The 12,090-nt window shown below is 51.0% G+C and overlaps 1 protein-coding gene across 1 annotated transcript in view; it reads left to right on the top strand.

Moving 5' to 3' along the window:
* The window catches only part of ADARB2 (adenosine deaminase RNA specific B2 (inactive)), a 527,763-nt gene that overhangs the window by 482,549 nt on the left and 33,124 nt on the right, over window positions 1-12,090 (top strand). The window contains exon 7 of the mRNA XM_005564500.5: window positions 5,405-5,573. Within this exon, the coding sequence (XP_005564557.2) occupies window positions 5,405-5,573 (169 nt within the window). The remainder of the gene's footprint in view (window positions 1-5,404; window positions 5,574-12,090) is intronic.

Below are 12,090 nucleotides of genomic sequence, written 5' to 3'. Positions count from 1 at the left end.
CATGTTATTTTTCCCCTCAAAAACATTTGTCTAGAGAGATCATAAATTCCCCATTCCTGGGGGCCTTAGACGTGGTATCAATGCCGGCTGGTCTCAGGTATTGTGGGAGCTGTGTCGCCTGCCAGCTTTGGAAGACATTCAAGTTTGTTGTTTCCAGCCTGGCTTATCTTTCAGGGTTCTGGGCCAGTGTTTACCAGTGCAGCTCGCCCCATGCACTCTGGCTGAGTTTCTGATGCATTCGGGGCAGAGAGGCATCCAAGACTCTAGTTTTCTGAGCACAGGCCGGGTTTTGAGCCACCGGGTTTGAACTCCTTAAATCACCTCCTCAGACTGGGAACATTTGTTTCCTTGCTGGCTTCGTAGAAAGGGCTTGGCGGCGTGTTCGGCCTGGTAGCCTGTCTGTCTGCAGAGGCCAGGCAGAGCTTATGGCCGGACTCCCCGCTCTGTGGTGTCACCGGCAGGAAGGAAAAGTGTTTGTGGTGTCACATGCGATCGAGGGGACAGGTGCTTTTGTGACAGAAACCGCGGACTCAGTCTTCAATGTCATGCGACCCAGGGCTACTCTGTTCATCTCAGATGACTCAAAACTGCTACATCTGTGGCTTTCCTTGGACCTAGAAGGGCCAGGTCAGTTAAGGTAGGGACAAGTGCCTGAAAAACATTTATTCCCACAGCCAGGAGAACATGCTGTGTGTGTCTATGTTAGAGTCAGGGTTCTGATGACTGCTGTCAGTGCAGACTCACAGAGGGCAACGGGTCCCTTAGTGGCTCTGGGAGGCCTGGGATAGAACTCAGACCTGAAAGAGCACAGATGGAACAGAAGATGAGAATCTCAGTACTTCACTGTGGATGAGCAGCTCCTCTCCTCCCAACCCACCAATGACCTGCCTGCAAATTCTTCTTTCTTGGCATGGTTTTTAAATAACCTGGTAAACTCAGTTCTTACAGCCATTTTCCGAGAACTTAGCAGCTTAAATTCTCCAGTCTATGTCCAGAAAATGCCAAGAAAAATAGATTATGTCATATATTTACCTACAAGTTCATGCTAAGAGCCCAGTATGTTTGTTCTAAGCCAATTCCATTCAACGATTAGAAAGGTAGTTCAAGAGATTTAATCAAAATCCCATAGGAAGTCAGGGAATATAAAATACAGTTCCTTAAATTCCTGTCTTCAGATTTTCCTATTGAGTTACAGAAATATGCAAAATATGATAATATCCATGCATTGTAGGATAATGAATTTTAATGGCCTTATAATCCAGCATCATCACTATCATCATCATCATCAATCAAGTAAAGCAAAGTGTACCCACATGGCCACATGGTAACTACTGTGGATATTATTTTTATTACAATGAATACCGGGTTGCTTCACAGGTAGACTTTCTGGGATATGCCTTTTGAAGACAGTTTGAAAATCTAAAATTTATTGGTGTTTAAAAATATTTTCTTCTTTTCTCATGCCTGTGGTTGTTTCATTTTTGGTGCTCTCTCTCCCCCTTGTGATTGTAGCAACCATGCATCACATTTTAGATAAATCTTTAGCTCCCTAGAGGACAAGCTTCTTGTTGTTTGTCTCCAACTCCTTTTGATTCTCCCCTAAAAATAAAATATTCACTGGAACAATTTTCTAAAGCACATCCTCATTTAGAAATGAGGATCTAAAAACTATCCTTATTTACCTTGATATTGACCTCAAAAGATAAGCATTTTATCTAGGGTTTTATACAGGTTAATAAACACCGTAATGAAGAGTCTGATGACTTGGACTGTCAGAATTGGACCAGAATGTTTGAATGTATTTGGGAGCATCTATGTAGACAGAGCAGTCAGGAGTTTGAGGTTCTACGCTTTCACTGTCTCGGGCACACTCTAAATCCACTACAGATCATTTAGGGCCAGCTCCCTGCAATTGCTGGTTGGATTCGCATTTTGTTCAGCCTTAAGTGGCATCTTCAACTCCTTCCCACCTCTCACAATTAGCCAGGAAAGAGCCAGAGGAAATGGGCTCTGCAGGATCACCGACATTCAGGTCACCCTAGGGCTGCTCACTTATCAGGGAGCCTGTGGAGAAGGCAGCCCAAGACTGAACACCTCCAAAAATAAACACTCAGGAGCATCTCATGCACCTGGCTCTTCAGGCAAAATTAGTCTAACCTGAAAGCTTTGGGTTAACTCCTAGGAACTAGTTGTTAATTAAAGCCGGGCCTCCCTGTTGTCATGGCATTAACAAGCTATCAAGTCTACTTCATGGAAAGTTAGTTGTGCAGTAGCAACTGGTAAGAATTTAGAAAAGTCTTACAATATAATAGGCAACTTTCAAGATCTCGAAAAAGACCACAATAGTTGAAACATTGGGAGAATATAAGGATACTATAATTAACAGAAATAGAGGGACAGCAACAACCACATTCCCTGAGAAAATATCCCCCAAATGGAAGAGTAAAGTCCCTAATATTGTGATAATGTTGTGGAAACTGTTAAGTGTGATGGCTCCTCCATGCTTTCAATGTTGCCTTCCACAGAAAGTTGATGTTCATAAAGAACCAAGTGTTTTGCGTCATACAAACTATTTTATGTTCAATTTATCATCACCACCACCATCATCACCATCATCACCATCACCCTCATCATCACCACCATCACCATCACCCTCATCACCACCATCATCACCACCACCATCATCACCACCATCATCACCACCACCATCACCATCATCACCATCACCATCATCACCACCACCATCACCATCATCACCATCACCATCATCACCACAATCATCACCATCACCACCACCATCATCACCATCACCCTCACCACCACCACCACCATCATCACCCTCATCGTCACCACCGTCATCACCATCACCCTCATTACCATCATCAACATCGTCATCGCCATCATCTTCACCCTCATCATCATCACCTTCATTATCACCATCTCCATCTCCATCACCATCATCACCACCATCACCATCATCACCACCACCATCACCATCATCACCACCACCATCATTACCATCACCATCATCATCACCATTGTCATCATTATCTTCACCATCATCACCATCACCAACATCACCATCATATCACCATCTCCACACCACCATCATCTTCACCATCACCATCACCTCCATTATCACCATCACCATCACCACCATCATTATCATCACCATCACCTTTAAAGCTGCAAAGAAGAGATTTGTGCTTTATCTGGGGAAGGGTTGGGCATTTATTTGCTGTGCCTGCCCAGGCTCAATACCTCTCCTTGGCTCTTTTTTCCATGAATGACTCAAAGACGGGTCCAAATTTTATCTCATCAAGTATCTAGTTGGTTACAAAGTGAAAAGCCATCTGAAGCCTCTCAAAAGGTCTTTTCTCCAAAGAATGCAGTGATCTTTCTTCCCAATGCATAGCGTTAGGTACTATGAATGTATAGTGAAATAATGTCAGCTCTTAGAGACAATTAGAAAAGACACTGGAAATTACTTGGGATCTGTAGGAGAAAGTTCCTATATAAACCCAAGCATTAGTTACCATTCAGCACTGTATTAGTCCATTCTCACATTGCTCTAGAGAAACACCTGAGACTGGGTAATTTATAAAGAAAAGAGGTTTAATTGGCTCAAGGTTCCACAGGCTGTACAGGAAGCATGGCTTCTGCCTGGCTTCTGGGGAGGCCTCAGGAAGCTCACAATCATGGTGAAAGGTAACATGGCCAGAGTAGGAGCGAGAGAGAGCCGGAGGGGAGATGCCACACACTTTTAAATGACCAGATCTCATGAGAACCATTCACTGCCACGAGGACAGCACCAAGGGGACGGTACTAAACCGGGCATGAGAAATCCGCCCCATGATCCAATCATCTCCCACCAAGTTCCGCCTCCGACACTGGGGATTACATGTCAATATGGATTTCAGCGGGGACACAGATCCCAGCCATATCAAGCACTGTCACTGGGGAAAGTGAGGGGGAAATTCCATTTCCACAGCTTCTGAAACTTCAATAGGAACTTTCTAAAGAAAGTATTTAATATTCACTTATGTCATCATACGTATATAAATGATAGAATCACTATACTATTTTATATATAATTCAAATGCAAAGCAGTAGGTCATTTCCATATTACAATACAATCCAGATTTAACGTACAAAATTTTGGCTGGGTTCAGTGGCTCGGGCCTGTAAGCGCAGCACTTTGGGAGGCTGAGGCAGGCGGATCATGAGGTCAGGAGTTCGAGACCAGCCTGGCCAACATGGTGAAACCCCGTCTCTACTGAAAATACAAAAATTAGCCGGGCGTGGTGGCGCACGCCTGTAGTCCCAGCTACTCAGGAGGCTGAGGCAGGAGAATCTCTTGAACCTGGGAGGTGGAGGTTGTAGTGAGCCGAGGTTGCAGTGATCCAAGGTTGCGCCACTGCACTCCAGCCTGGGTAACAGAGTGAGACTCCATCTCAAACAAAACAAAACAAAAACATACAAAATTTTTTCAAAGAAAGAAAAATATAAATTTAAGCTTCTTCTTGCTCATGCTAGTTCTCCAGGTAATTATGGGGAATGTGGTATGGGGGGGGCGGTGGGTGTCAAGGGGACCCTGGAAAGGAGAACACAGAACACCTGAGGGGCCCACGGAGACCCACCAGAGGCTCCGTCGCTTCTGGGCCTCATGGGACTCCTACCCATGGAGACCCTTGGTAATTAGAGGACACAGTGAGAGCGGAGGTGCCCAGGCGACCCCAGCACCTTCACAGCAGCCACCTCGCTGACTCCTCCCAGCCTGGGCAGCAAGCACTGCTCTACCCCTGTCGTTAGAGGAAGTCACTGGGTCACAGTGACTTTGAGACACATTCCCAGGGTTACACAGCCAGCTTACCATGGAGCCGGGATTGACACCTGGACCAGGGCAAGAGCTGAGTCCCACTCACCGCCTACTTCTGCACAGCCCTCCAGCTAAGCATAAATATTTACATTTTTAATGGCTGAAAAGTGAGAAAAATGATATTTCACGACACCTGAAAACGACACATCCAACTGCGTATTCAAGTCCACGAAGGAAAATGAAGCATTGAGGACGCAGTGGCCCCTCACTAGCCTGAGCACGGTCCAGGCCGTGGCTGCGTTTACGCAGCAGCGGCAGGTGTTGGTGAAAAGAGAGTCTGGCTCATGAAGCCTGGGTTTTTACTCCCTGACCCTTGACTGGGAAGTTGGCCCAGCCCAGGCGGGATGGTGTGTCTCTGGAGCCCACCCCCACACAGCGCTAACTTGTGACGCCCCTTCCTCGTGCCAAATGCCCGGCCATGGCGAGGGGCCCTTGGACCTCTGTTGCAGTCCTTCCTCCTCTCCCACCTCCCAAAACCAAGGCGGCTTCCCTCTTCTCACCCCTCCCCGTCCTCTTCTCTCCTAGTGCACAGCAGCAAACACCTCGTCAGGAAGTTCCGCGGGCACCTGCGCACCAAGATCGAGTCCGGGGAAGGGACAGTCCCCGTGCGTGGCCCCAGTGCAGTGCAGACCTGGGACGGCGTCCTGCTGGGGGAGCAGCTGGTCACCATGTCCTGCACGGACAAGATTGCCAGGTGAGGCCCACAGCTTCCTCTTGTGGACGTTGGCTGCGGCCAGTGGGGAGCGCCAAGCCCCAGGCTCCCTGCGTACCACTTCTGGTGAGGTCAGAGATGTTGGGCACATGAGGTCAGGGCCCTGTGCCTGAGTCGTGGAACTCCACAGCCATTCCGCGTGTTCAGTCCCACACCCTGAGGCCAAGGCACCCCGAGTCCCCGAGTGAGCAAGGCCCGGCCACCCCAGACTGCCGCTGCATGGGGCAAACACAGCCTGGCCTGAGCTGCCGGCCAGTCGGGGTGGCCATAGGCTAATGAGAAGCCAGGGCCTCCCCTGCCCGCTGCGCTTTCCACCAAAACCTGACAAAATCATCCAGGGACGGCCACAGGCCTTGAGGTCAGCTGCTGGAACACCTCTCCCCCACCACCCAGAGCCATTGTCTTCTTGGAAGGAGTTTTCAAAGCCTCCGTGTGGAGGTCTCCGGATGAGGTGCCTCCGCTGAGCTCTGTGCAGAGGAGCAGGAAGGTGCAGAATGGGCACCCGCCTCCCTCCCAGCACCTCCAGTCGCTGCCACGCCCCGAGCACCTCCCTGAACCTTGGTCTGACGCGTTGAGACCTCCCCCTACCTCGGCCTGATGCCTGGAGACCTCCTTGACCTTGGTCTGATGCCCTGAGACCTCCCCCACATTGGTCTGAGGCCCTGAGGCCTCCCCAACATTGGCCTAATGCCCCGAGAGTGCCATCCCCACTGCAGGACATTTCTGTAACTTTGGTTTGGAAAATAAGGGTCACAGGTGTGGGGATAGCATGAGTTTCCCTAAAGAGCCATGAACTCCCCGCAAGCCTGATTTAAAAAAAAAAAAAAAAACTAATAACAGCATGGTCACAGGAAGTCTGGGTTGAGTGACCCAGAACGCCCTTGGACACTCTGGTCGTCCTGTTCCTCTGTCATCTGCAGCTGGAGTGGAAACAGCGCACTTGGCGCAAATGTGGTCTCTGGGCACCACCCCTAACTCCCAACGAGGCTGTGGCTCTGAGACCCTCTGTAAGGACGTTTTGTGGTGGAGCCAGGCAGGGATGCAAAGGTTGGTCCCCAGGATGTGCAGGAAGGAGGCTGAGTGGGGAGGGGCAGGAAGCCCAAGGCCCGAGGAGGACCCAGCGCATCACCCCCGAGGCTTGCATGGAGGCTCTTGTGCCCACGGGGTCCTGGGCTCTCGACTGCCACAGCAGGACCTGGGGAGAGAAGGGAGAGGGTGGGCCCAGCCAGCCCCCATAAAATCCTAATCAAAACGCAGCCACCCCGAACAGACAGACGCCCCATTGGGGTGGGCTGTGTCTCCAGTGCCTGCACGGGACGGGCACCTGCCATGTGCCCAACAGATAGTAGGACGACTATTTACCCATCCTAACCCCGAGCGCTGGGCCCTGGCCTGTCCACAAAACCCAAGGGGCTGGAGGTCAAGGGGGTGACATCAGGGAACACAGAGCCCAGGAGGGAAGGGGAGACCCCCGCTGCACCTGCCTCCGCCTCACCTGCCCCAGCCCCTACAGTCCCCTACAGCTCTGCTCCCCAGGATCCACACAGACTGGCTTCTGGGGCCCAGGCAGATGAAACCCCAGTCCTGACAGCAGTGGTTCCGCCTTCTCATGGAAATGGTAGAAGAGCTGGGGAAAATGGTGCCCTTTCCTTCCCAGCTCTGGGCACTCCTGGCTGGGGAGCCGCAGGGTCAGCCTAATGACAGCAGACCAAAGCCGGCCGTGGTTTCTGCATCATAGGGAACAGCCCATTGTCGACAAATAGCTCATTTTTCAGAAGAAAATGTCTTCCTCCTTTGTAATATTTTCATCTATTCATGACGGAGAAAAAGCAATAATTTTCACCTCAACTGAAATTCTCTTGGTGCCCTAAGATAGCATTGGGTTTCTAAATTTACTCTCTGGTGCCCCAGAAAAATGAAGTAAATTAGCATCTACAGAATTGAAACCTGGCTGTCCTGGGATCTTCAACATCCATAGACGGTGGGCTAAACACAGGTGCAAACCCACGCGACGCTGGACACAGGTACAAACCCACACGACGCCAGGAGGTCCGGTCACAGGTGCAAACCCACATGATGCCAGCAGGTCTGGGCACAGGTGCAAACCCACGCGAAGCTGGACGCAGGTGCAAACCCATGTGACACCGGCAGGTCCAGGCACAGGTGCAAACCCACGCAACGCTGGACACAGGTGCAAACCCACGCAATGCCAGCAGGTCCAGACACAGGTGCAAACCCACGCAACGCTGGACACAGATGCAAACCCACATGACGCCAGCAGGTCCGGGCACAGGTGCAAACCCACGCAACGCCAGCAGGTCCAGACACAAGTGCAAACCCATGTGATGCCGGAAAGTCCGGGCACAGGTGCAAACCCACGCGATGCTAGACACGGGTGCAAACCCACGCAACGCCGGCAGGTCTGGGTACAGGTGCAAACCCACGCGATGCTGGACACGGGTGCAAATCCACCCGGCCCTGGCAGGTCCGGGCACAGGTGCAAACCCACGTGACGCTGGACGCAGGTGCAAACCCATGCAACACCAGCAGGTCCAGACACAGGTGCAAGCCCATGCAATGCTGGACACAGGTGCGAACCCACGTGATGCTGGCAGGTCCGGGGCACAGGTGCAAACCCACGCGACGCTGGACACAGGTGCAAACCCACGTGACGCCAGCAGGTCTGGGTACAGGTGCAAACCCACGCGACGCTGGACACGGGTGCAAACCCACACGACGCCAGCAGGTCCGGGCACTCAGTGGCCACTCAAGGGGCAGGGTTTTCTCTCTGTAACAAAATCTCCTTGAAAAACAAAGGTCCACACTGCTTCCCGGCCAGGGGTTTTCAGTGACTGGGAATTTGGGGCGATTCTAGACTCCTTCTGAAAAGAGAATAAAAGTTTGTGGAAATTGTCACGCCCATAGCTCTGGGTGGCTGGAGTGAGAACTCCTGAATTTGTCCAGGAATTAATCCTAAGCTCCTGCCGAGTTAGAACAGAGTTGTGTCCTCTCTCTCCATTCACAAGTGCTTCACTCCCGAGTCTGGTGACAGGGAGTGCAGTAGACAGAGGGGTGCCCGGGTGTGGGGGCATAGGCAGAGCTTGAAATGCCCCCAGCCACTGGCCGAGGCCCCTCGACGCCCAGCCCACCTTCTGGTTCTGTCCCTGGTTCTCACCTGTCTTAGACTTAGCTTCCCCTTGTCCCCATCATCTCTTCTCCCTCCTTCTCTTGCTCTCGGCCTCTGTCTCTGCCTCTGTCTCTATGTCTCTCCCTGTGTCTCTCTGTCTCTTGCTTTGTCTCTTCATCTCTGTCCTTGTCTCTCTGTCTGTCTCTGTCTCTCTCTGTGTGCCCGTCTCTGTCTCTCTGTCTCTGTCTCTCTGTCTCTGTCTGTCTGTCTCTCTGTCTCTGTCTCTCTGTCTCTGTCTCTCTGTCTCTGTCTCTCTGCCTCTGTATCTGTGTGCCCGTCTCTGTCTCTCTGTCTCTGTCTCTCTGTCTCTGTCTCTCTGTCTCTGTCTCTCTGCCTCTGTATCTGTGTGCCCGTCTCTGTCTCTCTGTCTCTGTCTCTCTGTCTCTGTCTCTCTGTCTCTGTCTCTGTCTCTCTGTCTCTGTCTCTCTCTGTGTGCCCGTCTCTCTCTCTCTCTCCTTATCTTTGTCTTTTTATCTCTGTCCTCATCTCTCTGTTTCTGTCACTCTTTCTCTCTCTCTCTCTGTCTCTGTCTCTCCCTCTCCATCTCATCCTCCTCCCTGGCTGTGCGTATCCCATCTCTTCATCTCTGCTCCACTCACCCTCCCTCACTGATGAGCTCCCTGAGCTGCTCCTTCTGCCTGCCTCCCTCTTCCCCAACGCCTTTCCCTTCTCAGCTCCTGCCGCCACGCTGCTCCCTGACAGAGCCTGCAGGCATTCGGTTCCAGGTACTGTCTGCTTCTGCATCTGAGTTCTGACCTCCGAGGGCTCACCGGTGCTGCCCAGCTGCAGGGTACCTGCCACGGTGGGGTGTACTCAGGGCTGCTCAGCTGCAGGGTACCTGCCACGGTGGGGTGTACTCAGGGCTGCTCGGCTGCAGGGTACCTGCCATGGTGGGGTGTACTCAGGGCTGCTTGGCTGCAGGGTGCCTGCCATGGTGGGGTGCACTCAGTGGCCCTCGGTGGTCCTCGGGAGCCCTTGGTCAACCGCCCTTTTTGGTGAGCAGGAGGGGTAGGAAGGGAAACAGTGGTCCCGATGATGACAGAAGTGGTGCCACCACTCGGAGCCTCTGCTCTGGGCCAGGCACAAGCAGTGGCCTGGGGACACAGCCTTTGGCAAGAAGGTACTTGTGTATCTGCCAAAATCAGACCTAAGCATAGACCAGGATGTCCGTGCTAAGGCAGGAGCTGTTTCAGAATTGCGCCGCACTTGCCATTTCTGAGCGGAAGCATATGTTATGCTAATGATTCCAGACCATAAGCATCTGGGCCGTGCATTATTTGTACAGAGAGACCATCTGATAACGTATGTGTTCATCTGCTTTCTATCCTGTACAAAAACAAAAATTAAACCTAGGGCTTAAATAACATTCAACATAAAAGATCCTTCATACACAAATACGGATGAAATATTCTAAGTCAGGGAGTTCATGACGGCCAGGGCTCTGTGGAGAGTGGAGTCTGAGGACACGGAAGTGGAAGTCGCCGTCTGTGAAGCTGGGGGAGGACACACGTGGCCGTGGAAATGACCTCACACGAGGCACTGTGGCCGGCGCTGGGTGCACAGGAGCCAGCCTCGTCCTGAGGGCCATGATGAGATGTGCAGGCAGTTTTGAAAGTTGGTTGTCAAATAAGTCATTATTAAAAACTAAATTACATAAACTTAGAACTAAATAAGTTATAGTAAAACAAAGGTAATAAGTACTCAAAACCCACCACTCCAAATTATTTTACTGTTATTTGTGGTCTTGAAATTATTTACACCTCTTGTATCTGTGTGGTAGAAATACCACAAAATCATGCTGTTTTCCAAACCCCTTCATCGCTGCCCAAACCTGCTCAGTGACCTCATGCTGGGGCCTTGAAATCGGCCACAGTGATGGTGCTTACACCATGGAAATTGGAAAGCTACACACACATCCTGGTTTCTTTCTTTTGAGAGTTGATTGTTAGCAGCATACTATGGTCTCATCCAGAAATAACATATTTGAGGCTGCTAGAAGTCCACTGTCTGAACCCGGGAGGCCCTCACCCTCCTGAGAATCAATCCTTCCCACCAAACTCTAAGCTTCTGGCAGGCAGGGACCTTGTCTCATTCCACGTCATGCATTCAGTGTCTGGCACGGTGGGTGCGGGCACATAGCAGGCATACATAGATCGATAGACGACAGATAGATGGATAGAGATGACAGATAGATGATACAGCACATAGCAGGCATATATAGATTGATAGATGACAGATAGATGATATGGCACATGGCAGGCATACATAGATCGATAGATGACAGATAGATGGATAGATATGACAGATAGATGATACATAGATTATAGATTAGATGATAGACAACTAATAGGTGATAGATGATAGGTAGATAGATGATAGATGATAGACAGAAGATAGATTATAGATTAGATGATTGATTGATGATAGAAGACAGATGATAGAGAGATAGGAGGGAGGGAGGGAGGAAGGGAGAAGGGAGCAAGGGGAGGCTGAGCCACAGCAGGAGGGGACAAGGGCTTTGAACCCCTCACAGCACCATTGGTAACACCTTGGTGGGCTGGCAGGGAGAGTGCCTGGAGCCTCCCTGGCACAGGCTGGCGAGTGCAGCCTCCATGTTGCCCTGGTGCTGGCTGCAGCAGTCTTCAAGCGCCGGCTGACTTGGCTATGACGGCTCCACTGAGACCCACCCCGAGGAGACGTCTACACCATGGGGAGGCCCCAGCGCAGGAAGGGGCTGCTTCCAACCGTGCCAGCCTGTCCGTCCACCTGAGGCCTGCCAGGCTTCCTTACACCCCCGCGAGGCACAAAGTGCTCCACACGGTCAGCGTCCAGAAACGGCTCACTGCGCTCGCGAATGAAGGAAACCTGCTCTTTTGTCCGAATGGCCACGATGTGAAATAGGAATCGCTGTGGCGTGATTGATGCCGCCCTGGGACCTGGAAGTTGAAAGGACTGCAGGCCTCTGATGCGCCAGGCAGACGACTGTACGGCGGTGAAGCATGCATCTTCTGCTCAGTCACTGACTTCGGCCAGGGCTCCAAAGGTACGTGTGCTGCTCATACATTTTAGGGATATGCTGAAACCAGTGAAACCTACGGATTTTCTCTCCTCAAGAGCACGAGTCTCATCCCACACGAGGCCAGGAACCCATGGTCATATTTGCTTCGTCATTTAGAAATTTCTCTGGGAATAGATGCAGTTCTGTTCGGGCAGCCATGAGATAAATGTCTGGCTGGCTTTTGATCTCCGACTTTGTGCGACTTTCATGTATTAAAATGAGAATAAATGGATAGAATTGTATATATCATTAAG

The sequence above is a fragment of the Macaca fascicularis genome, chromosome 9 (genome assembly GCF_037993035.2).
Source record: "Macaca fascicularis isolate 582-1 chromosome 9, T2T-MFA8v1.1".
Classification (NCBI taxonomy): Eukaryota; Metazoa; Chordata; class Mammalia; order Primates; family Cercopithecidae; genus Macaca; species Macaca fascicularis.
The sequence above is the reverse complement of the archived record's forward strand: the minus strand, read 5'-3'. Positions and strand labels throughout refer to the sequence as shown.